Here is a 27485-nt window from a genome sequence, read left to right on the forward strand (position 1 = left end):
GAAGGTGCATATGCTCCCGAGGTTATTCCACGTCCCATGTCATCATCCTGACCAGACAACAATCCTCCCTGTCCCTCTGACGTACCTCTTATCTAGGGCTGAACTGCTTGTTTATGGATGAAGAAAGCCCACGTTAACAAGGCTGGAAATCAATGCCTTGCTTCCCTAGAGTGTGTTTGCCCACAGAGGGTACGTCCGGTCAGGGGCAAAGGACAGAGGTCACTAGGCCCAGCCTCCTCCTCAGGACCATGGCCAGTCAGGATAGGACGTCCATCCTCCTATCAGCTGTACTGTGTGCTGGGCGGCTGGTGAGAACAACGGCCTCTGCCCTCTGAGATGCACGACTTCACACAGACCCCCACATTCAGACATCTCTCTGCTGGGAGCCCATGGGTGCCCTACCCCCAGCCTCCAGATCTCCAAGGTTTTCACCGAGAAACACTTGACCCGACTTGCATCCAGTTCTTATAAAGCAAAGGATCCTTCTAGAAGGTTCTTGCTTCCCACTGCACATGACTGGGTGAACCAGGGCAGCCCTCTGTGTGTGTGTGTGCTTCATACCAGCTGAGCCACTGAAGCAGGCCCTGGTCAGCCTCCATTTCCTTGCCATTCCCTGTGGGGCTCATAGCCCCTCCTTGTGCTTGGGCCCCCACTTCCCCCAGGCTCCAGCCAGCACAGGACGTGTGGATGGGTCCAACCTCAACTGTGCAACCACACAGCGAAGACTCCAGGCATGTCGGGGAGTTAGGGACGATGGAGGACAGGGCGTAACTGCATATACTGGCCTCTCCGAGTCTCACCTCTGCCTGCTCAGGATTCCTAACACTTTCACAATTACCCACGCCAGTAGGAAATGGCACAGCCACGTTCCTAAGGGGGTAAATACTCTGCCAAGGCACAGCAAACATATAGGGCGTATGTAATAGGTTTGGTGGACTGGATGGGGGTAGGAAGTGCAAGAAAGGGTCTCTGATAGCAGAGTAGGTGAGCCTCGCAGGACTGGCCAGGCGTGAGGCAGCTTCCCACAGGTGCTGTCGGAATGTGGGCTGGATTTGGGTTTACGGAGCTCCAGGTCAGGGAGCCGGGATGAGCAGAATCTCAGCAGCTGGCCTGGAGCTGAGCTGTACGGGAACCCTACCCCGCTGGACCGGGGCTGGACCCCAAGGGGCCTTTCTATCCCTCCAAATACAAAACAGGGTTCCCTGAACTCTGCGAAGGTGGAGACATAGACTCGGCCCCAGAGTCACCTCCACATCCCGGCAAAACAGGAAAACAGCACATGAATGCCAAAAGCTGTGAGTTCTTTTTCTTTTTATTGGCAAAGTAAATATATTTTTATGAAGGACCAAAGAAAATATACATAATTGTAACATATGTACACCAGCTTCATAGATTTTTTTAAATTTCAAATTTACACAAATGTTGATATGTTATTAAAAGATATTTTATGTGGATGGACCTATGTACAGTTTATTTACATACATTCATAGGATGTGAAATAAACCTGTCAAAACAAGCTAGTTCATTTATTAATTTCTAGACAAAATAAGGAATGCATTTCTAAATCAGGGTTGGGAGGCTCTATCTAGTTCTCTCACACCCAGGACAGCCTGGCCCTCTCCTCCCAAGGCCACCCTAGAGGCTGGTGTCTGGATTTGTCTGGGAAACCGGAGGAGGGGACGAGCCCCTGGGTACAGGCGCTTCTGGCTCTGTCTGCCCTGCACATTTAACTCAAGCACATGCACTGCCAGCCCCCTAGTGGGGGACACTTTTCACCTCTCTCCCACATGAGGGCCCAGCGGCCCGGTCCTGCCCCCCGCCTCCAGGGACCTGCCCACACCCTCTGGTGATCATGCTGAGCAGGCATCTTAGACAAAGCCACCCTCACACCACAGTGCAGCCCTGGACTTCTGGCCTACTTCCTTCTCCTCCAGCATGACTCTCTCTGGAAACCCAACATTTCAAAACTGCACATTTCATCTTCCCCTAGCACTAAAGTTCTGGCCTTGGCCCAGGATGGGGGAGCCCAGTGGGAGAAGGGCCAGGTCCCCAAAACTCTGTCTGCAACCAGCGGCTGCAGCAGAGGCCTGGCCACCGCGGGAAGGCACGAAGGCACGAAGGCACGAAGGCCTGCCTCCAGCCCCGTGCGCCGGGGGCCCAGCCCCCAGGGACGCGGGTTCGAGGCTCTAAGTACTCCCGAGAAAGGCAGCGGTTGGCGGGCCCTGGGTTCACACCTCCCAGGCTTCAGAAGGTGGGCTGGTAACATTGCCATGTCCCTCCGGAGGAGGCAAATAAATTATTGCTTAAAAAAATGGGGCTGGGGTGGGGATCTGGGGTGACGGACAGGCTGGGGTTCAGGGCGCTTTCAGTTCACGGAGCGCACGGAGCGGCTGCTCCGCGGGAAGCGGTGCACCTTGATGTGCTTGGACAGGTGGTCGCTCCGCGCAAACTTCTTCTCGCACACAGGACACTGGTACGGCTTCACACCCGAGTGCGAGCGCCTGTGCCGCGACAGCTCGTCGGAGCGCGAGAACCTGCGGGACATGGCGCGGTCAGCGAGGCCTGGCCCTGCCTGCCCCGACCCCACGAAGTTGCCGGGATGCAAGGCGTGCACCTGGCACTTACCCAAAGGGTGGCTGCGCAGACCTGCAGCCTCTACAGGATTAGGGGAGGGTCCCCCATCTACGTCGGTAAGGCTATACCAGTTCTCAAAATACCATTTTTTTTTCTTTTTTTGAGACAGGCTGGAGTGCAGTGGCGCCATCACAGCTCACTGCAGCCTCCCGGGCTCAATCAATCCTCCTTAGCCTCCAGAGTAGCTAGGATTACAGGTGTGCCCACCACACCCAGATAATTTTTGTATTTTTTTTTAGAGACCAGGCCTCCCTATGTTGCCCAGGCTGATGTCAAACTCCTGGGCTCAAGCGATCAGGCTACTTCAGCTTCCCAAAGTGCTGGGATTAAAGGCGTGAGCCACTGTCCCAAGCTGCCCCTGCCACCCCTCCAAGATGGAAAGAACTACAGTAAAGGCTCATGCTGGCACAGTGGGCATTCTCTGTTGGGAACTGCCAGAGCAGCTGGTAAAAGCTCCCAACAGGAAAGGACCCCAATGCTACCAGGGACCAGGGCTTCCCTCCCACAGCCCACCCAGTGTGCAGGGGTCTCTGAGGCCACAGGTGCACTCAGTCACTCAGGCCCTGATGCTGGCTGCCTCTCACCACCCTGGCCTCATCTACCCCACTGGACCAGAACTCCACAGGGGCATCTGTGAAGGTCTGTACAGGACAGCCCATCCGGAAGGGAAACGGAGGCCTGGGAGGAGGAAGCAGCACAGGGAGAGAGGTCCTCAGACTTGAGTCCACCCACTCCTGAAACCAGCTGTGCTGGAAGCTGGGCCCTCTAAGGCAGGCCCAAATAAAGATTGACCCTGCAAAGTGCATCTGGGAGTTCAGGTGGCTCCCGACATTTTGCTTTCTTGGCCCTGCTGGCCTGGGAGCAGGCACTCATGTGACAGTCAAGAGCCCAAGCTGCATCGAGGGCCTGGACTGCTTGCCACCAACCTCAGGGATTTGAGGCCCTCTCCACCCCTGGCTTGGCAGCAGGTCCCTCCCACCCCACCTACCCCTCCCACGACACACTATCCCGCTCTGTGCTCCACCTGCATTGACCTTTCCTTGGTCCTTCTTGCCACAGGCCATTTGCACATACTGTTCCCTCTTTCTAGAATGTTCTTCCCTCCCCCTCCTTGCTCTCTCCTACCCATTCCTTAGAGCTCAGCTCAAATGTCACTTCCTTAGGAAATCCCTCCAGGACTGCATCCAATTCTAGGCTCCCGTGGCATTACACACCTCTCTCTCCTCATTCTTGCTGTTGTTTTGATTTTAAATTATCTTCAACTTTTTGATGGCTGTCAGTCTGTCCCACTAGACTGTCAGCTCCATGACAAAGGACATGTTTGTCTTGGTTCCCGGTGGTCTTCCCGTGACCAGCCCAATGCCTGATATATGGTAGGTGCTGAGGAGGTGCATTTCAATGCAAGAGTGGGCACAGCAAGCAGCCCTAGGGGGGCAGACACTGTCAAGGAGCAGTCCCAAAGCATGCGCGCACACACACACACGGACAAATACGTGCCCACACATACAGGCACACAAACATACATGGATGAATATGTGCCCACACATACTCACACACACACACAGAGGCACAAATTCATGCCCCCATGTACTCACGCACACGCACACACAGGGACACCAGGCCCAACACCCCTTCGTGGACCAGGGCCACCCAGCGAGAGACGGTGCCCAGAGCAGCAGTTCCCACCCAGCAATTGGTAAGGGCTGGTGATGCCCTGGCGCCCTGACCCTGTGGGTGGAGGAGCAGAAGGACCCAGCAGAACATGCTCTGGACAAGGCACAGGGGGTGGCATGAGGGCCTGCAGGAGGAGACAGGAACTCCAACCCACATCACAGAGTGGTGGTGGCACCAGGCACAGGGCAGTGCTTTCAGCACATCTCCAGACTAGGTGAAGCCCAACTGCCCTGCCTGTCAGAGGAGGAAACTGAAGCTCAGGGTGCTGAGGGCCTGATCCAGGTCACTGACAAGACACGGCCCCTGAGGCTGGAGCAAAGGTCTTGACACAGCCCCCTGCCCTGGCGATGGCAGATGACCTGGACTCCCAGTCAGCAGAGCCCCCCAGCCTCCTGTACAGGCCTGGCTGGGTGTGTGTGTCACAGGGCCCTGTGCCAGTGAGGAAATGGGATAAATGTGCCCTGGCAGTCAAAGCTGACACCTGTGCTCCTGGGCAGGGCACCTGCCCCCAGCTGCAGCTGGGCACACAGCTTCTGAGCAGAGGAGCTGGCCCAGGGCAGGGGTAAGCAGAAAGCTGCAGACACAGAGTGCCACGCCTCCCAGGCTGCAGCCCTGGGGTCACCCAGCATCTCACTGGCCAGGGAACCAGGATGAGCCAGCCCCACTGGACTGGCAAGACCATGGCAAGGGTTTAAAGAGGCCAAGTCACACGGCCCAGGGGACAGAGTCTCAGGCTCCTGCCTTGACAGTTCCCACCCCACTGGGTGCCCTGAATGGTCCTTTCTGGGCCTCAATTTCTTCATTCATCCAATGAAGACTCTGGCATTCCTGCCCACCTTCCAAGACTCATCTCAAAGGCCACAGGTGGTGACGTGGGGCCACACAGATCTCTGGTCATGGTGACACCCTGGGAAGGACAGGCAGATGAGACAGAACCAAGCTGGACAACATGCTGTCCTCACCTGAACTCCCTCCCTGCTGCCACAGGGTCCTGGCACCTGAGAGGAACTTCCCTGGGAACTGAGCCCTCAGAAGACCCCCTGCCTCACCCCTGCATGCCACATTCTCCCAAACAGCAGCCAACAGAGAGCCCTGGGGACTACAGTGGGGGATGTGGGAACCCAGTGGGTAAGATGCAGCCCTTGTAGGCAGTAAGCTCTGCCACTTACCAACCAGGCAAACTAGGAAAGTCACCAAGCTCCCTGAGCCTCAGTTTCTCTACCCAGGCAAAGGGAGAACAAAAGACCTATTCCTGAGGACTGTGAGGATTGTACAAGGCAACCAGTAACGGTTTAGAGCCCTGCTTAGCACGTGGCAATTATTCAAGAATGATGAGCTCTTATCACCTGCATGGAGTTGAGTGTTGGGCCTGGTTCCTGGTGGGTCCTGCTGCAGACAGGGCAGCACTATGATTTGTGCTGAGCTGTAGGGCAGAGGGTACACAGTGGTCCAGTGTCTCTCTAGAGCAGCTATAATGTCAGGGCTGGTGCATACAGCACTTCTGTATGAAGGTGTCCCTTCCTTGAGACACTAACCCTCATCTGCCAGACAACACCGCAAAGAGTCCAGTCTCAGAAACTGCAATGGAAATGGTGCTCCCTAGAGTTGTGCAGTTCACAACCTGCCCAACCATACTGGGGGCCTCTGCCTACAGAGGGAAGGAGGTCAGAAAAAGCCTCAATGCACAGGGGTCATGAGAGCAGGCTGGGAGCCAGACCCCTAGGTTTGAATCCTGCACCTACCACCTCTTGGCTCTGACGCTCAAGAGGAGCCTGCAACTCCCCTTCTCTGTCCCCCACCACATCCACTGTGGACGACAAAGGTACCCACCCTACAGGCTGATGACAGTTATTCATATTCATATTCACTGCAGCAGAAGGGATTCTTTCTGGATGGAATGGCTTGGCCATTCTGGAACAGGACGTTCTGCTGCAAGGAACAAAGGATGCCTATGTCTGACAGTGAGGCAAGGAAACTTCTAGGAAGGCAGGCAAGCAGCACTTCCCAGACGGCTGGATCAGAACAGGGAAAGCCTGCTCTCAGCCCTGTTGAGGGTGCCAAAATCATGTCACCAGAGAAGGGACAGGGAATACTTTCAGGACCAAAAGCAGAAGGAAGTGGAGGCTGAGTACCTGGGCAGGTGATGACCTCAGCAGTGGAGGGAGGGCACTGTCCATTACACAGAGGTACGAGGGGGCTGAGGGGCCCTGGCTTGTTCTCCAAGCACAGGACATGGTACTAGGCCAGAGCCAGCCTGGGGCAGAAAGAACATCCCATTCATCTAGGCCACCAGGAAGAAGAGACGAGGCCTGGGAGTGGAGAGCTCCCCCACGGGGAGTAGGTGAGTGTGTAGACCTGCCACCCCAAAGACCAGGCTGAGCTGCAGATGGAGGTGGAGGTTCCCAACACCAGAGTTAGCACCCAACACTGGGGTGCAGAGGGAGGTCCCTGGTTCTGGGCAGACAGCCTCAGCTGAACTCCTGGCTCTGGGGTTTACTGGCTGTCTGACTGGAGAATTTACCTAACTCTTCTGTGCTTTAATTCTCTCCTCTGTGAAATAGGGACAACATGCTGATGCCTACTAATTTTGAGAATTACATAAATTAATATGTGTGAATTTTGCTCAGAGCAGTGCCAAGTATGCATTAGAGGCCCTGGTTATTATCTCGATTGTGGTCGTTAGCTCTTTTCCCATAGCCCAGAAGCATAATGCCTTTTGGGCCGACCTCTTGGTGGGAGACTGGAGGCACACATGGCGACTCTGATACCAGCTGGGACTGCCGGGTGGCCAGAGCAGGGCTCTGCTCGGGCTCAGGCATGCAACCCAGATCCTTGCTCACTAGCTATGTCCCTGTGGGCATGTGACGTGAGCAGTCTGTGCCTCAGTTTCCCTCTCTGTGAAATGAAGATTGGTGCCTATACTTTACCAGGCAGTTACAAGGACCTGATGAGCTAATGCGAAAACCTTAAGCTGTCACTACAGCCTCAAGGGCAGGGGTCATTTGAGACAGAGGGCACAGAGAGGGCGGATGCCCACGCGGGAGCCTGAGCCACAGCATGGAGGCCAGCGTGGCTGGATCCCACTCAGTAAGGGGAAGAGACAGGTAAGCACATTGTGTGGGTCTATGGGCCAGAAAGAGAAGCTTGAATAGAAACTGAAGCATAGCAAAGTACACTTAAAGGCCTCATAAGGTAATGAGCTCCCCATGGCAGGAAGTATGCAAGTTACAATAGTGGGCAGAGGGGATTCCAGCTCTGAGAAACTTAGAATAATGCCCAGCATACAGTGAGTGGTCAGTAAATACGCCATCTCACCATCATCATCGTTACCCTTCCAGTCCTGTCCAGACCCAGCTGCCCCAAAGCGGGGTCCATCCTCCCTCCCGACTGCTGTAAGGAGCTGCAAGGGGCTCCCTCTCAGTTGAAGACTATCACCACATTAAGAGACACAAGCAGACTGGGCACATCCCCAGGGTTTCAAGATCCCTGAAAGCCAGCTGAGGACTCCCCGCATCCTCAGAAAAGCAGCCCTCCCTAGAGGCCGGTGTCCTCAGCTCCCAGCCGAACAGCACCTCTGCCATGAGTTACCCCACCAGGGCCAGACCCACTCCAGGGGACCTTGGGGGAAGCTGGAGGAGCCCTCAGGAAGCCCGGGGCATGGCTGGCAGCAGGGACAGCTCCTGGGGGCAGTGCCACTGTGATCTCACTGGGCCAGGCAACCACTACACCTTCTCTTGCCAAGTGGGTCCTGGGCAGCATGACCAGTGCCAGGGCTCAGATGTGTCAGAGCTGAATCCCCTCCACGAGTCCCCACTCTCTCATGTACACCCCCTGCCATGAGGAACTCATTACCTCCTGAGGCCACTGTATAGAGAACTAAGATCTGCCTCACTGAGATACACTTTGGGCTGAGGGGCCTATCAGCTCTCTGGCCCTAAGATATCCAGGAAGAAGGCTGGCCTTGGATGAGGACCACACCTGCCCTCCCCATCACCCTACCCAGCCTCACGGCAACTAGAGGAGCTACTTGCCAATGGTCGACTATGGCCAGGAGACGGCGCTGAAAGCTGAGTCCGACTAGGGAGTCCAGACTGGTGCTTGGAGGGAGGCTTCCCTGCCTCTCTGCAGCCCCTGCCCGCCCTCACCAAGAGGAGAATGCATACAGGGTCCCTGGGAGTAGGGGGTCCCTTCACAATAGGCACCACCCTCTTGGGGGCTGGAGAGAATGCCTTCAGGGTTCCTCCTCAGAAACCGCCTTGTATGAGTTTGTATCCTTGTGATGTACAAACAACAAGAAGGCCGCTGCGGAGCCCTGCACGCCTGCCCTGGGCTGCAAAGGGCTAGCCCTCCACTCTGCAGACAGGAAACTGAGGTTTGGAGGGGGACCACCCCAAAGGCACATGACAAGTTAGTGGCTGACCCAGGCGTAGGCTCAAGACCACAGCCCCTACACACCTGTGCCCTCGCCTTCTCTGCACAAGTTTCCTGCTTCAATCAAGAGCACTCCTGGCCCTTCTCTCGGCTCCTCTAACCTCCTATGCAGTGTACTTGCTGCTGTGTCCTCCTCTCACAAGCAACCTGTCAGCCATGCACCCACTCGGCAGGCCTAGGTACAAAGCTCAGAGAGGTGGGGACTCCAGGATGGAGACCTTGTGAGGCCCCAGGGTGGGCTCTCGCAGAAGCCTCTCCGGTCTGTCTGAATGGGGTGGGAGACAGGACAGAGTGATGTCCTCACTCAGGAGGGGCCTCCATAAACCTAGACACTGTTCAGGAAAATTCCCTTCTCTGGCCAGATTGGCACTCAATGGAAAGGTGGCACCAGTGCCACAACATACATTCCACTCACAGCTCCCCGACCACGGCTCAGCCTCACTGGCCAGAACCTCTGCCCCAGACAACTCTCAAGAGCTCTCAGAACCAGAGTATGGTCAAGAAAACAAAAGCTGCAAACTGCTCCCCGGGTGTTGCACCCACACATAACACATGCACACACAGGCAGCCACACATGGTGCACAAACACCTAAGACATGTATGTGTGCAAACACATATGGTCACATGGCACAGACAGACACAAAGAAAGCAAGATGCATACACATGTGGGCGTGCACACACACAGCCACACACCTGGCGAGGCCCAGGCCTGTATACACCCCCAGGGATACAGATGAGTGTGCCCCGTCTCACACACGTAGCAGCAGCCACAGCAGCAAAGATGCGGAACGTGCCAACAGCACACAGCGCCCCCCAGGCAGACCAGAGATTCCTTTGGGATGGGCATCAGGAACTGCAGAGGGCTGGCTCTGGCACCCCGGAGCACATGAGCTCTTCGCAAGCAGCCTACATTTCAGGAAAAGGTGGACAGCCACTCCCAAGGAGGTTGAGCAGCACCCGGTGCTCAGGGAAGGGTGCTGGGTAACCCTGGTTGGGAGACTACCAGTTACCATTTGAGGCCTGATTTCCCCACTGCCATGCAGACCAGACAGCCTGGGTTCTGCCACCTGTGACAGCACCACCAGCTGGCCTAGCCTCCCTCTGGGTTGGCCTGTGCAGCCTCCCAAACATGCTTCCATGTCCCCAGGGAGGAAGCATTGGCTAGGCCCAGCCCACGTGTCCAGAGACATCTGTGAATGAAGCTAGTCCCACTGGTTGGGGAAGCAGCATTTTCAGGATGTGACCTCTCGAATCCGGCCTCTGGGTTCAAATCCCATTCACAAAGCAGAGTGACCTTGGGCAAGTACCTGGCCAGTCGGAGCCCTAGTGTCCTGTGATGTAAGTTGGGAGTGATGGTGGTACTTACCCTGTGGGGCTGTGGGCCCAAAGGGAGCCGCTGCCTGGCCCCTAGACCGCACTCATCCTTCCTCGCCAGCCCCTCAATCCCCACCCTTGTCAGACTGGATGGGGAGACCCAGCTGGCAGCACAGGCCAGTGAAGCCTTACCTGGCCATCAGGAAACTGGACACCAGTTGGCTTCTGGCTTCAGGAACCAGGAGGACCAAGGAAGCCTCCAGGCAACTGTGCCAGCTCTGGGCCTGCACCCGCCTGCCCCTCCCTCCCCTTCCTCATCTGCCTTCTGTTAATGGTGGAAAATGGCCCTGCTGCACACCCAAGTAAGCAGACATGAGTGGCTGTGCTCACTGCCCAGGCCTGTCACTCGCTATACTGACCTCCAGCCGCAGCCTGGCCAGGTGCAGGCGAAGGGCTTCTCACCCGTGTGCCGGCGCAGGTGGGCCTTGAGGTGGCTGCTTTTGGTGTACATCTTGCTGCAGCCGGGGAAAGTACATTTGTGCATTTTGATGAGTTCTGCGGCTGGGTTCTTGGGGAACTTCTGGCCCATGAGGAGACCGGCAGGGCCAGGCCCCAGGGGTCCCGATCCAACAGGCTTGGCGGCAATGGGCACAGGGGCAATGCGCACAAACTTGGAGGGCAGGTTCAAGTTGGAGGAGGGCACCACCTGGGGCACAAGCGCGAAGGTCTGCCCCTGGATGTTGACCAGGAGCTGGGCAACCTTGACATTCTCCGGGGCTTGCCCAGGGGAGGCAGGCCCCGTGCCCGATTCCTGCTTCACAGGCATGGGCTGGATCTGCAGCAACACTGGGATGGGGCCATCGGGCGTGGGGCCCCCACCTGGGCCCTGGGCACCTCCTGCACTGGCACCACCTGGTGGAGGGGAACAGCGCTCTCTCCCGCTGGACCCAGGATGGAGGTGGCTCCTGTGTGGCCCAGCTGAGAGCTGGCTGCAGGCATCCAAGTCCTTGCTGTTGCCCTCAGGGACCTCCTTGACTCCAGGCTCCATGTTCTCCTCCAGAAACTCTTCAATCTCCTCCAGGGTAGGCTGGAAGGGCCGTGGGACGTCATCAGGGTCACCCAAAGGAAACTCGGGCAAGCAGAAATGCTCCCCCTTCACAGGGGCCGCTGCCCTTCGCCAGGGCCCCCAGGCCATGGGGCCACTGCTGGCCCCAATGCTACCACCGCTGCCCCCGCCACTGCCCAGCGTGGCCTGGGACAATAGGAAGTCCAAGATGCTGTCCTGGCTCTCGGTGCCCGGGCCTCCACCATAGCAGGAGCAGAGGGCTTGAGAGTCGGGACTGGAACAGGAGCAGGGGCTGGAGGCATCGCTGTCATCTTCAGAGACGGGTGAGGGCAGCATGTGATATGCCCGCCGGCCAACCAGCCTATCACCCAGATACCCAACTGGGCATTTTGGCGACGAGAAGTTCTCGTCCACTGGAAGTAAGTGGTCCACCATGCTGGCCTGGCCGTGCCGGTGGCGGCTGCAGGAAAGGAACACAAGAGGCCTGGTCAGAAGGACAGTGCTCACCTGCCACCTCGTGGGCCTCTGACCCCACCCTCAGCTGCCTGCCCACAGCCTCCCATTGCCAAACGCCTGGATCCTGCTTCCATCCCCCAGGAGAGCTGTGCCTGCAAGAGTGTTTTCTGAAATTGCACCACCTGTTTGCAAAAGAGACCTCTCCAAGCCCATTGCACAACCAGGGGCACTTCTGGTTTCAAACAGATTTTCCAGAATTATCCTGGAAAATAGCACATATGTCTGTGAACAACTGAGTATGGGTGAGTATGAGAGAAGGGCATGCGCGAGGAGGCTCTCTGGACCCCAGGAGGGCCAAAGCCCTGAGTCAGCCCACCGTCAACATCATAGGAGTCACTGTACATCTGAGGACTCCTGACCTCAGCTTCACGCCTGTTGAGTCACAGAATGGGGGTAGAACAGCCATTTGCCCTCTGACCCTCATGTTGCTGAGGCTTCCAGAGGGTTGCCAGATTACGCAAATAAAAACACAAGCCGACAGTTACATTCGAATTTCAGATTTAAAAAATAAACTATTTTTAATATAAGTATGTTCCCAATATTGGACAGGACACACTTACATTTAAAAATTATTTCACCTGAGATTCAAATTTAACTAGGCCGCCTGCATTTTAACTGGGCAAGTGTAGCATGTAGGCAAAACAGTCAAAGACCAAAAAGTGCCTGCCTGCGCAGCTGTTTCCCCACCTAAAGGGGAAAAGCTCCTCCACTCTCCAGTCCTCAAACCCCACTGAGCCTTGACTGCCCTGTGAGTGGCACAGGCTTGAACGCAACCCTCTCACCTGCACCCTGATGCTTGAGCATCCTGGTGGCCAAGGCCCTGCCCCTCTGGTGATAATCCGTGGAGTGGAAGCCGACCACTGGGGTCCCAGAGCACCCGCATGTGCCTAACTGCCTTGGACTTCACACCCATCTAGTGGGAAAGGAGACAACCACCCCACCAGCCCATCCTGACCAATAAGGAAGTGGAGTCTCCTGCACTCTCTGCCACTGCTCTCTCCATCTGGGACACTCACCGCCTTGGGAAGGTTCAGCTAATGCCTGTCTCCCCCTGAGACAGTGCACTCCATGTCTCTGCTGCGTCCCCAGTGCCTGGACTGGCCGCTGGTGCCCAGGAGGGGCTCAGAGAACTTTGATAGAGAGGAGAAGGGAAAGCTGCATCCTCTGAAGCCAAAGGACATGCTAGGTCTGGTGCCAAGGAGAGTCAATAGTGTCCAGCTGTGACGGGGCCACCTCTGTGAACCTTTGTCCCTGCTCAGTGACCAGGGCAGGCTGGGTGTTTATCAAGCTTGGGGAAGGGGAATGCTCTGCACCAAAGTCAGAGGTTCTCTGCTGCCCAGCATCACCTCTACACCCAGCCCCTCTGTCTCCAGGACCCCTTCAGGGCCTGGCACCCGGCACTGCCCAATGGCCAATACCATCATCAGCTACAACCTTGAGCAAGTCCTTGCTCCCCTTCCCAAACCTTAGTTTCCTCATCTGTTCCATGCTTCAAAGATCTCTAAGTCTCTTCCTGCTCAGGGACCCCAGGACCTTTAGCCTCAGTTCCCAACTTAACCAGGAAGCTTCACGGAGCTCCAGGAAACTAAGGCAAGGTCTGTGCCCCAGGCCAGTTTTACTAGGAGGACATTTGGCTTTTTGGTTTAAATACTCAGCTAAGGATTTAAACCTGGAATATGTTTTAAAATGCACCTATTCACCAAATCAGGTGCTGGGAAGGAATGCTAGACACTGTGAAGGGCACAAGGCTGGGCAGAGCCCACACTCCACCCTGGGCCTCCCCCAACCCTTTCCCACCCTCCAAGCAGAGGCTCCATTTCTGAGTCTGCAAGTTGTCTGCCAGGTGACCTCAGGCAGGTGCACAGCCTTTCTGTGTCTGTCTCAGTCTGTGAGATGGGGGTGCTTCCAACAGTGCCTGGTTCCTCAGGTGTTGTGAGAATTCCGTGAGCTGATGCTTGCTAAGCACCCCCCTCAGGATCTGGCACACCGGCAGCACTCAGCCAGTGCCAGCCATTGGTGTCAGCCTGCAGGCACGGCAAACGTGCGGCCTCTGCCCCTCTACTGTGATGTTAAGGAATCAGGGGCCTCCAGCCCTCCTTGGACCCAGAGCAGGCCTTAGAGCCCTCCCCTGAAATGTGATCACTAACTGGCCATCCCATGATATTAAGTAATTACTGTTAATATTTTTAATTGTGATGATCATATTGTGGTTAAAGGAGGCCTTACCTTTTAAAGATATAAACAGATATTGACAGATAAAGTGATCTAAAAAGTACAATAGGGGGGCTGGAAGGAAACACCCTCCAATGGCTTCCCAAGGACAGGTGGCCCTATCTCCTCGCAGCAGCCCAGCACCTGGGCCTTTGGGACTCTCTGCAGACCTCACCACCAACTGCCCCTCTCCTAGTCCAGGTGTGCTCACTTCACTTCAGCCTCAGCCCAGGGCCACTGCCCTGGCTCTTCCCCCAGCACTGCAGGTGGGAGCTGCTTAGTTAGATCTCGGCTCAGAAGTCACCCCTGTGGGGGCCTCCAGGCCCACTCTGTTACATCATCCTATATTATACTCTTCCCTGCAGTTTCTACTGTGGGAAACTATCTTGGTAATGTGTTTGTGAACTTTCCTCCCTGTCTACCTTCCCATCAGAATATCAGCTGTCCTGACTGTTCACTCCAAGGCCATATCCCAGAGTCTAAAACAGGACCGGGCAAAATTTGCTGAATGAGTGAATGGAAGGTGCGGGGGAGAGGGGGGGAGGTCGGAGACTAGGAATGGGTGGCCCAGGTCAGCCAACAGGGTCTTAAATGCTGGGCTGAACGTCTCAAGGGGGAAGCACCCAGGCACTGAGAACCCAGAAAGGGCTCTGGGATGTCCCAGGGCACCGGCATTAAAGAGAGGACACTCTAGGGCTGGAGCTGGCTCGGCCCCTGAAACACAGCAGCACGTGGGGCGGCCAGAGGCGCAGGCTGCGTGCAGGGGGAGGGGACACGCTGTTCCGGGCACAGTCCCCGGCTGGCCGCCGGACTCCGCCCCCTCCCCTGGCCCGGCCAGGCCTGCTGTTTATCCTCCCGGGGACACAGCGGCTGCAGGAACAACATGTAATTGATAACAAGCCCAGCGCCGGCCAAGGGCTTGCCATTGGGTCAGCGTGCAAATCACGGGGGTGGCGGCGGGGGCCGTCCTTCAAAATAAGAGTCTCCGGTCCCTGAGCCGCCCGCAGGCCCCAAAGTCGCAGAGTCTGGGCGTCCTCACACCTGTAGGGCGGCAGGGTCTCCCCAGGGGCCACCGGGTCCGGGGGGACAGGGGGAAGGAGATTTGAGGCTCTCAAACATTTGTTGATTTTGTCACCTCCGAGGGCCGTGGGAGAAAACAGCCCCTCTGTGCCCTCCGTGAGAGGGGGGTTCCATGAGTAACACCAAGGCGGGGAGGGAAGAGTGAACCGGACCACCATATAGGATGGGGACGGCCTCTCTGCCCCGCCGCCGCCATCCTTCGGTCAGGCCATGGCTTTGGTCATGTTCGGTCTGAGCGGACGGGGACTCAGCGTGGAGTGAGACGCGTGAACGGTGCGGGTGTGCGTGAAGGGGTGTGAGTTCCTGTCGTGTGACTGCGTGTGCGGGGCGTGGTGCGTGGCAGCCGCTGTGGCTGTGCGGGAGGCTGTCCGCGAAGGACTCGCGCGTGGAGCCGCCGTGGGTGCCGGCGGGTGAGGGGAAACGTGCGTGGGAAATGAAGAGAGCCGGCTCAGACCCCTTCTAGAGTCCTGGACCGCTGCCCGCTGGGCACCATGCCCTCGTCCCACGCCCCCCCCCTTGCCCCCGACACTGCTGCGGTGACCGACAGTAACCCCTCCGTCTCCAGCCCCTCCGCCCCCCAACCCCGGGCTGGCCAGCGCGTCCGCTCGCCCCCTCCTCTCACCAGGCCGCGTCGGTGCCCACCATATGGGAGGGCCGGCCCGCAAGGCGCGCCACGGAATCGCCCGGCCAGGCACCGAGGCGGCGGCGCGGGCCTCAGCAAAGTGCTGGTGGGCGACCGGGGAGGGGAGGGTCACCTCCCCCGGGCTAGTCCGACCCCTGCCCACCTCCGCGGGGGCCCATCCCGCTCCTCCGACATTCCTCCGGCACTCGCGCGGTGCCTCCGAGAGCTGCGCGGGCGCACGGCCACGCGCCCCGAGGCCGGCCAGCCCTCTGATCACCCGGGGCCGCGTCCACGCGGCCGGCCGGCCCCGCCGCGCCTCTCCCACCTGAACTTGGCGCACGCCGGACCGGCGGCCAGGCCCCGGCGGTCCTGCGGCCGGGCGGTCTGGGCTGGGGGCGGCGGCTAGACTCTCGGTCCGGCGGCGGCCGGGGGCCGAGCCGCGGGTCCTGCGCTGGCTCGATCGCCCGCCGGCCCGCGGGTCGCTGCGGCGGAGCACTAGCCCGCCCGCAGCTCGCTGGGCACTCACTCCCCGCCGCTCACGTGACGCAGCGGGCGCCGCGAAGGCTCGCAGGAGGCTCGGCCCCGGGCTCGCGCCCCATTGGCCCGCGCTGCGCGTCACACGTCCCGCCCCGCCCTGGCCCCGCCCCGCCCCGCCTCGCCTGCGCGGCTCCCGGACTTGCGCGGCGGATGCTCAGGGATCCCGGAGCTGCCAGACGCGCACGCCCCCCCAACACGCTGCCTGGTCCCTGGCCGCAGCCACCTCCTTGCTTCCCACCCCTCGCCGCTGTCTCGCGGCGTCCACGAGGGCCGGCTTCTAAAGCTCGGTTCCCAAGGTGAGAACGTGAGACTGGCCTGAAGACTTAAGAAAAGCTCTGAGATCGCCCCAAAGTGCAGTCTGCGTGATTGAGCGGGAAGCGCTGGGGAGCCTGTCTGGCCCGGTCTGGCCCACGCCCCCACCTTCATCCCCAGCGCGGTACAAGCAGCTCTGTCCCCCGCTGAATGTCAGATAAATCAGACTTGCCTAGAAGGACGTATTTTTGGATAAATAACGGTATTGGGCTTTCAGCAGGACAATCAGTTACCCTCCGGAAATTGCGCGCGCTCTGCGCTGCCACCCTGCCCTCCAGGACTAACTGAGGAGGTTTGCTGACCGCCCCCCCCCCCCCCACCTGAAACCAATGACACCTTGTCTCTGGGGCACCTTTCTGAAGACCAAACAATGCTTCGCAGTCTACAAAAGCGTTCATAGACTGCTTTAGTCCGCAGCAATCCTGGCTCGCATTTGGGTTCCCGCTTAGAGACAGGAAGAGTAAGGCTCAGAGTGGCTTGCCCAAGAAAAACACGTGGGCTGACGGAGCTAGGCACCCTGCTGTGCCCTTTAATCCACACTCCAGCTGGATCCTCAGCCAAGCACTTTACAGATGAAGAAACCGACTCAGAGAGGGCACCAGCCCTCCCCAGCCACACAGCTGGGAAGGAGCAGGTAGAGAGGTAGAGCCAAGTCATCTTGCAGACACCCCCAGGCCACCTGTGCAGAGCTGTCCTACTGAGCTTCCTTCCTCTCCCCTCCTGGCACTGGGAGGTGGGGAGCATTTTCTCCTGCTTCTTCTGGAAGACATTGCTAGAACAGGAATTTTTAACCATACCCTTTCCAGGCTCTCTGGAATGCTATAGGTCTGGGCTTGCTTGACCAGGGATCTGGGGACACTGTGCACCAGGTCAGTGCCAGGGATTCAGCTGCCGCTGCCACTAGGAGCCAAACCAATGCGTGGCCAGAGGGCTTTAAGGACATTTGTGTTGAGGATGGTGAGAGGTTTTCTAGTTCACAGAAGTTGGAATGACCACTCTGGCATTACAGCAGCCCTGGCTAGCCTGGGCAGAACAGTGGAATTTGCCCATTTTCATAAGAGAAGAGATAGAGGCCTGTATTCCTCATTTTGTCTCAGTGCAGGTCTGGATCGGGCATGGCCACAGCACTTCTCCATCTGCCCTGCCCGCCCTCGGTCTTCACTCCTCACATACTCTCAGCCTAGTGCCTCCCATCTCTTTGGTGAAAGCTGCAGCAAAAGGACAGAAAAAGCTTGGAAGCAAAGACACATCGTTAGCAGCTTCAGCACACAGGGAGGAGGCCCCACTGGCCAGAAACTGGAAAACAGCCAAGATGGTCCTGTTAAAACCTGAGTCAGATCAGGTCCCTTCTGGGTTCAGAAGCTTCCAGCAGCTCCCAACTCACTCAGAGTAAGTAAAGCCCAAGTTTTCACCACAATCTTTAATGCCCTACAGCTAGATACAGCATTTACCCCAAACCATATCTAAGGAGAAAAGCTCCCTCAATATAGTGGGGAGAATCTATCATTGAGATTCCTTGGCAGAAAGGAGAGAACAAAGTCAGGTGGTGCTCTTCAAAACAGATGACCAAAAACAGTAAAGATTTATCTTCATAGCAGCGAAGATCTCTAAGTTTCTTTTCTTCCAAAGCAATTCCTTCCCTACTTCTACATAATCAAGTATAGAAAAGGGCCTTGGAAGGATATAAATTATATTGGTTAAATATTGTATGACCTTGCCTATAAAACCATTTGGGCCTGGTGCCTTTTTGGAGTGATCTTTCTCCATGCTTGAATTTCACACATTTTACCAGGATATGTCTGACTCTAGCCTCCTTCTGTTTTCATTGTTACTACTCTATGCTTGGTGTATCCTTTTAATCTGGAAACTCAAGTCTTTCTTCAGTTCAGGGAAACGTTCTACTATTATATCTTGTTTCCCCCTAAACAGCTGCATGGATTGCTCCATCGCATACTCAGGTCTCTGCTCAGATGCCACCTCATCCCAGACACCTTCCTCACCCATCCCGTCTAAAACAGCACATCTGCTGCCCTCTGTTTCCTGGCCTCTGTTTATTTTGCTTCATGATCCTGATCTTTATATTATTTATTGATTTGTTTCTTGCCTGTCTCTCCCACCAGGAGACAAGCTCCTTAAGAGCATGGACTTGTATTTTTTTATTCACTCCTGTATCCCCAGAACCTAGAACACTTCTGAAACATGTTGAGGAAATGAGATTTTCTTCTTGCCCCAGTAAAGCTGCCAATGGATATGGGATCTTTGGAGAAGCTCTTCAAGGTCTGGTGCTCTCTTCCACAGTACTGTAGCCACCAATCTTGTCCTCATCCCCTGTTCCACACACATACCTGAGACTTCCAGCCTCCCCACTAGCTCATGCCTGCCCGGGGGTCTGAGCCCAGCCTGCCCTCTGCCAGGAAGCATTTTGAGGGCCCCATTCAGTGGCTCAATGGTCTGTGCACAAAGGGCCCCCTGTGGCCATCAAGCCCTGTGACCTCCCACAGTGACTGACTTCTCCTCACCCTTCACAGGTGGGAAGCAACAATTCCCCCTACTCTCAGCTCCCCTGTCCCCAGCCATGCTTCAAGGGTCTCTGGCCAGAGTCCCTTACCTTCTCACCACCTCTTCCTCTAAGGGCTGGGCTGCTGAAGAGACCCTACCCATTCTGGGCTCAGGAAGTGGTTTTGAGCTGGAGGCTAGGGAACAGGCAGGCAGAAGGGGCTGCTGGTGCCCAGGGGTCAGGAAAAACATGCTGCAGGAGGTTCCTCAGGCTGGGCTGGACCCTTTCCCCACCAAGCAGACCCCTGGTGCTGTGTAGACAAGAGGTCAGGTCTGTCCTGACACCAGGCGACTCAGATGAGGGCCCACCCCTCTCTCATGACCAGTGTTGTCCCCACCCCCAGCCCCCCAGCCCTGAGCACACCTAGCTTTGAGGAACATCAGCCCAGGGACCTGGGGACCTGGTGGTCCAAGAAGACACAGAGAAGGGCTGAGTCCTGAGAGCCTCTGCCCTGAGAGCCTCTGCCCCTGGCTCTGAGCATTGGCAAAGCCCCAGGTATACCCCTGCCCGGAGGATCCAGAAGCAGCAGGGGCTGAGGTGGGATGAGAGCTCCAGCTTCCCCTGGTCCATGGACACATCAGTGTGGTGCTGGGGTCAGAGGGCTCCTCAGCTTCCCCTCATCCCCGTCTCTGCCATGAGTTGTGGTCTCTCTGACACCTGACAGATTTCCAGGCAGGCAGGCAGCCTGAACCCCAGCCTAGTGGGGCTGTACATGCGTGGCAGCCTGGACTCTTGTTCTTTCACAGAGTCCCTCACTGCTGAGTGGCCTTGGGCAAATCAGTTTGTCTCTCAGAGCCTCAGTTTCCTCATCTATAAAATGGGTGCTCAGACCCCTATCCTACTTACCTCAAAAGGTTGTTTGAAGATAACCAAAGTAAGAGATGGGAAAAGGCATTGGAAAGTACAGAGATTCAGTACAGGCTGTTACCATTCCTTCTGATATGTATTCACTGCTCCTGGACAGCCGTCCTGCCAGTGCCGAGCATTGCTGCAGAGATGAGATGCCACTCACACTGCCAGGGCCTCCTGAGATCCCAGTGCAGTGTAGGGGGCCCAGCAGGATGACGGTGGTGCAGGTGATAAGGACGAGTGTGAAGGGGGCTATGGACGCCACTCTGGGGAGACGCACTGGGAGCAGCAAGGAGCGGCACCGAGGAGCAGGAAGAGACCACAGAGCAGGGCAGGTTAGCTCTAGGGAATGGGAGTGGCCGCCACTCCAGGCTCTCTCATGGAAGGGTGTACCAAGCCCGGGAAAGGCTAGAAGCCAGGGAAACAGTGGCCACCTTGTCAATAGGATGAAAGCCATGGGATTCTCTGTCCCCTGTTGGTTCAATTTCAAGCCTCCCAGACTGGTGTTCAGGCCATTCATTTAAGTAATTCTTTTAAAAATAACACCTGCACACATTTTTAAAGTTCAAGCACTACAGAAAGGCATGAAACAAAAAGTAAAATTCTACTCAGTGCCAGTGCCACCTACCAGTTCTGTTTGTTGTTGTTGTTGTTCTGAATAATGTTCTGGGCTGGGGGCCGTGACTCATGCCTATAATCCTAGGACTTTGGGAGGTCGAGGCGGGCGGATTGCTTGAGTCCAGGAGTTCCAGACCAGTCTAGGCAACAGGGCAGTTTCGCCTGTCTCTACAAATATACAAAAATTAGCCAGGCATGGTGGTGTGTGCCTGTAGTTAGTCCCAGCTACTTGGGAGGCTGAGGTGGGAAAACTGCTTGAGCCTAGGAGGTGGAGGCTGCAGTGAGCCAAGATTACACCACTGCGCTCTAGCCTGGGCAACAGAACAAGACCCTGTCTCAATAAATCAATAAATAAATAAATAAAAATATGCCTGTGTCTTTTGTGTCTGTACAACAAGTGTATGGCCCCACCCTGCCTGCCAAATAGTGTCTGTGCCCCCAGAGGCACGGCTGCATAGACCGTGAATAGGTAGCTTTGGTCTCTGAATGAGTTTGGCCCGTGGGAGGCACTGACAAGCTACTGGAGTATGGGCAGGATGTGAGGTTCAATGTGTTCCGCTGGCTGGCCCCCCGTGTGTCACCATTACTGGCTGTGTCCCTCTACCCATGGCCATGGCTCTATCAGGCAGCCTCTCCTAGAGATCTCTCCAGGTTTAGGTAACCCTTCCCCAAACCCTTAAGTCCCTTAACCCCTCACCCTGCCCATGTGTCTGTAAATCTCTCCTGCATTCAAGTCCCCTTGATCACCCTGTGGCAGTGTCCATGTGCCCTGCTGGGACTGGACCAGCATGCATTAGCATTGCTGCTATTCAGTCTCTTTGTCATACTTCAAGAGGCAAATCACATTTCTTTTCTAATTTGAACTGGTGTTTTCTAAACCTTTTGAAAATCCGCCCTCAGATTTCCTTTCATAATACCACTATTTTTATGGTTATAATTGATGATGATTATGATTGAGTTTCCTTCTTATTTTATTTGGAGTACATCATCACGTAATTTTTTTCAGTAAAAGTGCTTGGAAGATAACCTTTCTGAGACTTTCCATGTCTAAAAACATCTTTAATTTGCTGTCACACTTTATTGATAGTTATGGAATTCTAGATTCAAAATGATTTCTGCTCAGAACTTGAAGGTATTGCTCCACTGTCATCTGGCATCCAGTGTTGCTATGAGATGTTTGATACCAACTGGAATTTTATTCCTTTGTAGGTGCTATGGTCTGAATATTTGTGTCCCCCCAAAACTCACATGTTGAAATCCTAACCCCCAAGGTGATGGTATTAGAAAGTAGGACCTTTGAGAGGTGATGAGGTCACGTGGTAGAGCCCTCCTGAGTGGATTCATGCCCTTATAAAGGAGGCCCCAGATAACCCCTCCTCCCTCCCACCATGTGAGGACACAGCGAGAAGACGCTGTCTTAGTCCATTTGCATTGCTATAAAGGAATACCGGAGACTGGGTAAGTGATAAAGAAAAGAGGTGTATTTGGCCCACAGTTCTGCAGGCTGTACAGGAAGCATGGCACCTGTACAGGAAGCATGGCACCTGTACAGCAAATGCATGTACAGGAAGCATTTGCTCCTGGTGAGGGCTCAGAAAGCTTCCACTTATGGTGGAGGTGAAGGAGAATCATTGTGTGGAGGTGAAGGAGAGTCATTATGTGCAGAGGTCACACTGTGAGAGAGAAAGCGAGGTTGGAGGGAGGTGCCAGGCTCTTTTTGACAACCAGGTCTCTAGGGAGCTCACAGTATGAGAATTCACCCCCTTTCTCCCAGGAGGGCACTAATCTATTCATGAGGAAACCACCTCCTTGACCCAGACACATCCCACCAGGCTCCACCTCCCCATTTCCACACGAGCTTGGGAGGGTCAAACATCCATCTATGGCAGGCATCATCTGTGAGCCCGAGGGTGAGCCCTCACTAGGCTGAATCTGCCTGCTCCTTGATCTTGGACTTCCTGGACTCCAGAACTGATAGAAATACATTTCTGTTGTTTATAAACTACCCAGTTTACGGTAGTTTTGTTATCTCAGCCTCAGTGGACTAAGACAGAGGCTACCTGTTTTTTTTCTCTAAGAAGCTTTTGGGATCTTCTCTTTATCCTTGATTATCTGAAATTTTATGGTGACTTACCTGGTGTTGGCTTCATTTATTCATTCTTCTTCTATTTGGTCAGCATGTGAAGAAGACTTCATGCTTTTATTTAGCTCTGAAAAAATTTTATATTACTTTTCTTTTTCGTTTTTTCTTCCATTCTCATTCCCCAGTCTCCCGTGCTCTGAGGCCACCTCACTGGTGCTTCATCCACTTGAGCGCTGTTGTCCGCAGGTCCAGTGGAGCTTCCTCAGGGTCCTGTGGCCCAGACGCTCCCCACCTTGGCCACCTGTAACTTCTAACGGCCCTCCCAAGCAGTGGCCTGCTGCAGGGCCCTCCATTCCCAGGACTCCACTGAGCTCTGAGTGAGCCGTGAAGTGTGCTGGGCACATGCTGCTCCCTCCCCAGACCATGAGCACCATGGCAGTGGGAACCAGGCCTGCATCATCTGCAGATCCCCTGCCGCCAGCACAAGGCCAGGCCCCCAGCACAGATACGCTGTCTGAGTGCCCAGTCCAGAGCAGATACACAGCAGATGTGTGTTTGGGTGTGCCGCTCTCGGGCACCTCCTAGCCTCTGGCCAGCCTTCCTCGTTCTGACCTGAGCCTCCCTCCTGCTCCTTCAAGAATCCTGTTCGCTGCGGCTCCTATTCCAAGGCCACTCTCCAGCCCCAGGCTCAGAGACAACCATCCCTAGTTCAAGCACACTTCAGTTGAAACCAGTCCAACCCACATTTGTCTAAGGGGAAATGGAGTTGATAGGCTGAAGTAAGCGGAGCCTCCAATGTGGGCTCCAGGCCCAGCTGATGCCAGGGCCTCTGCTGCTGGGGGGACCCTGATCCTTGGCTTCTTGGTCTCACTTCCCTCCACAAGGGCCTGTCTCAGCAGCTCCAGGCTGCACTGCTTGATGCTGATGGGCCCAGCAGGGGCCCTGGCTGGCTGCTGGCTGGTCCTGCTAGTGTCACATGCTCATCTCTGACCCATTTGCTGTGGCCAGGGGCAGGTGGGCCACTGACAGCCAGGCCTGGGCCACCCCTGGAAAGGGAGAAGAGTTGACCTTGCTGAATCTCATGAACAGAGAGTGGGGAGGGAAGTCCCCAGCACAAAACCAGAGTGTTGTCATTGTTACCAGAAGGGCACAGGAGGATACTGGTGAGCATGCAGCCCGCCCCACCTCTGCCTGCAGAGGAGGAAGCAGAGGGCGGAGCAGCTCACCCAAAGCAGTGCTGGGTCCTCAGCAGAGCAGAATTCACACCCAAGTTTCCTCGCTTACAGCCACGCTGGTTCAGGGCTGGGCCTCTGAGGAGGATCCCAGGCAGTGGAGGAGTGGGTCCCTGTGGGCGGGACTCAAGGTCTGGGGCTGTGATTCAGGCTGGTCTTCCAAGAGAGGCAGAGGTTTGGGAAGAAGGCAGTGTCTAGACCACCCTGGTGGAGCCAGCTCAGGGTGGAGATGGCGGCAAGTGGCATAGGAATTCCTTCCACCACTGACACCCTCAGTCTGGGGAGGGGCTTCGGTCTGGCAGAGCTTCCCAAAGCCTTGGCCTCACATCTTTGCCTCTGCCTTTAATTGCCCCATCCTCACCACAAATCACCCTGTCTGGGGCAACCTTCCTTGGAGGCTTCTCCAGCTCTTTGGTTAGTGGCAGCATATGAAGTACACTTCACAGCTAACAAAGCCCTTTGCAGAGGCCTCCTGAGCCCTCAGCATGTGCTGAGAGGCCGCAGTCTGCTCCCCGCTCTGTAGATAAGTACATGCTGCTCAGAGACCAGCAAAGCTCCAGAGCTGTGCCGAACACTTGCCTCTCAGAACCGTGTTGGCCATGTCCCAGTTTCCCTGAGCTGCGACTGAGCCCATGGCAGGGTCCATGACACCCCCAACTAGGCTGGTGTGAATGAGGTGCTGGGCTTTGCAAGGCAGCCTAAAGCTCTGCCGGCACTGTGAGTGCTGACCAGCCAGGCCCTGCTGTTTGTTGGCAGCAAAAACTACTCCCAATCCGGAAAATGGCAAGGTAGTGGGAATTTGGGAGAATCTGCTACCTCCTCTATAGAGAAGGCTTTAAGACCCCAGGAAGGGGGAGGAGGTAGAGAGGGACCCAATACAAGGTGGGAAGTGCGAGCCTGCAGGAAGAGCTGGGGCAGGACACAGCTGAGGCACACGGAGGGCAGTGCCGCCTGGCACTCACCCGTACCCGTGTTGGCTGCCACAGGGTCCTTATTGTCCTTGCACCTGCATGACTGTAGGAGCCTGCTGCCCCCTGGCTTGGGAGTGAGGAATGTAGGGTCAGGGTCCTGGAGGTCCCAACAGTCACCAGTGTCTAGGTGGGTACAGGCCAGCCACTGCGAGGAGCCAGGACACAGTCCCCACGCTGGCACAGAGACAAAAAAGAACAGTGTCTTAAACAGGAGACTGTCTCTCTGCCTCTGGCCTCCCACCTGCTGAGTGTCAGGGATGGGGATGGTGACCCAGTGTGGGGCCCAGGCTCCTCCCACTTTGTGGTTCTGCCATTGCTCAGTCACAGCCCTCACTCGTGTGGCCCAAGATGACTCAACCACACACACACACACACACACACACACACACACACACACACACACACACACACACACACACACACACACACACGGGCTCCAGCCCCTGGGGAGAGGAAGGAGGGCGGGAGGGCACAGAGCTGCTCTATAAGGGAATCCGGCAGAAGGAGTCATCATCAGCCCAGGGTGTGATGTCTCCCTGCCAGCAGGTTGGGAGCCTGGAGACCTGCAGGCTAAGCCCTGCTCTAACTGGCTGCAGAGTTCTGAGCAAGTCACCACCCTCCACCGGTCTCTGCTTTCTCCTCTGCACCAAGAGTTCAGCCAAAACAGCCTTTGGGGGTCTTGAGTGGAGGACTCTTAACTTACAGCTCTTTGGGGGCAGATGGGACAATGCCTTGGGGAAGGACAGATGGTTTGGGCTGCTAGGCCTCCCTGGGCTGTGGCATGAGGAACGGGGCAGACCATTGACATAGCCCTGGAACTTCCAAGCTTTCTTAGAAAAACATCTGTGGACCACCAGATAATATAATAGGTAATTTTACTGAGTGCTTCCTGTATCCCAGGCACACAGCTGAGAGCTAACATTCGAGCAATTACTGAAGGCTGGGCACTGTTCTGAGTGCTCTACAACTTCCACCTCACCTAACATATAATCTCCCGCGAGGCAGGCACTATCGCTATTGCCATGGGCATGGTGAACCCATAAAACAAGAACCAGCCGCCATGAAAAAGGAGCACTCAGAAAACGAGAGATGATTCCTGGAAATGTAATGCTTGATGATATCCATGCAAACTCAGTCCAAAGACTGAAGAGCAGAATGGACACACCAAAGGAGCCAAATAAAAACGACAGATGGAAATCATGAGAATATTCCACAGCCAAGGCTTCAGTGTCCACTGGAAAGGAATTGAGTTCCCATTCAGAAGGGAAGACAGGTCCAAATCACCTCCCCAGCCCCAGCCTGCCCTCCCCAGCTGAATCTGGCTGGCGGGCATTGATGGGTGACAGGGAGTTAATGAGTCACTCCTGCCTGGTTAAAGTCCTCAAAGTTTAACACATGTTTTTCAGGCCAACCTTGGCCCTGAAGTTCCCATCCCCTTTCCCCAAGGTGCCCGTCCCGTAAGCCCAGCAGACTGGGGTCACCGGCTGTCACTCAGCTCCAAGCTGCCCAAAAGAAACCAAGGGTGGGCCATGGCTCAGCACATGAGGGGGAAGCTTCACACACAAGGAGGGGCCTCAGAGGGCAATGAGATGGCACCACCCACCCAGCCCGATACCGGGCACTTCCACACAGTCAGGACAACACCAGTCCGAGTAGCATGAAGACAGAGCATGCCAACGGCCAGTCCTTATACTGGGAAATGTTCAACCTCACCATTGATCGAAGAAACACAAATGCAAACAAGATGCTATTTTCATCCAATTGACAGGGATATTCTGGAATTATAACACTGTTGGAAAGAGGTTAAATAGGTACATTTCCAGAAAACAACCTTGCACTAGAGCCCTGAGCCGGTAAGTCTATGTTCAGAAACTGATTCAAAGAAATTCAGATTTGCAGCCAGATTTATGCACAAACTTGTCCTTTCCGATATGACTTGCCATTGAGAAAAAAATGGAAACTAGTTAATGACCAACAAAAGGAAAACTGGTCATAAACTATGTCCCATGCATGCAATGGAACATCATTTATCTATTTAAATCAGGTTTTTAAGACTACTTGATGAAAGTTAAAACTCTATATAGGAATTATTCTAGATATGATTTTGCAAGGAAAATTTATTCATAGAAAAAATTAGAAAGAAATCAATATAGAAATATTTAAGTTAACGATTTTTCAAATATTTATGTTGAATAGTGGGATGACAAGTGCTCTTTCTTTTTAGCATTACATATTTTGCTTTTTCAGATTTTTTACAATGAACATGTATTACTTTAATAAACAGAAAAAAATGGTTTGCTTTATGTTTGTTTTGATTGTGCAACTTAGTTATTATTTTACAATAGTTTTTCTGTAAATTTTCTCACTGACCAAACTATCAGAATATACAGACAAGTATAAGAAGAAAACAATTATTGATAACCACATTATTATTAATATTTTCTTGCTATATTACCAAAATGGGAACACATCATACATACTGCTTTGGAGGCTTTTTAAAAAATTATAGTTAAAGGCCAGGCATGGTGGCTCATGCCTGTAATCCCAGAACTTTGGGAGGCTGAGGCGGGAGGGTCACGAGGTCAGGAGATCAAGACCATCCTGGCTAACATGGTGAAACCCTGTCTCTACTAAAAAAATACAAAAAATTAGCCAGGCGTGGTGGTGGGGGCCTGTAGTCCCAGCTACTGGGGAGGCTGAGGCAGGAGAATGGCGTGAACCCAGAGGCAGAGCTCTCAGTGAGCCGAGATCGCGCCACTGCACTCCAGCCTGGGCGAC

The 27485-nt window shown here is 55.1% G+C and overlaps 1 protein-coding gene across 3 annotated transcripts; it reads right to left on the reverse strand.

The window, feature by feature from the left end:
• Positions 1 to 1294: 1294 nt before the first annotated feature.
• KLF15 (KLF transcription factor 15) lies at positions 1295 to 16078 on the reverse strand. 3 transcript variants are annotated; one of them, XM_063704126.1, is made up of 3 exons: positions 15874 to 16078; positions 10473 to 11579; positions 1295 to 2534 (listed from the first exon to the last, which is right to left on the reverse strand). In XM_063704126.1, the coding sequence occupies exons 2-3, from the start codon at positions 11552 to 11554 to the stop codon at positions 2366 to 2368; spliced, it is 1251 nt and encodes a 416-aa protein (XP_063560196.1). In that variant the 5' UTR covers positions 11555 to 11579; positions 15874 to 16078; the 3' UTR covers positions 1295 to 2365. The 3 variants fall into 3 exon arrangements, with proteins under 3 accessions (XP_063560196.1, XP_055239848.1, XP_063560197.1); XM_055383873.2 differs by lacking the exon at positions 15874 to 16078 and adding an exon at positions 15712 to 15852; XM_063704127.1 differs by lacking the exon at positions 15874 to 16078 and adding an exon at positions 12652 to 15443.
• Positions 16079 to 27485: the final 11407 nt, after the last annotated feature.

Source organism: Gorilla gorilla, chromosome 2 (assembly GCF_029281585.2).
Source record: "Gorilla gorilla gorilla isolate KB3781 chromosome 2, NHGRI_mGorGor1-v2.1_pri, whole genome shotgun sequence".
Lineage (NCBI taxonomy): Eukaryota > Metazoa > Chordata > Mammalia > Primates > Hominidae > Gorilla > Gorilla gorilla.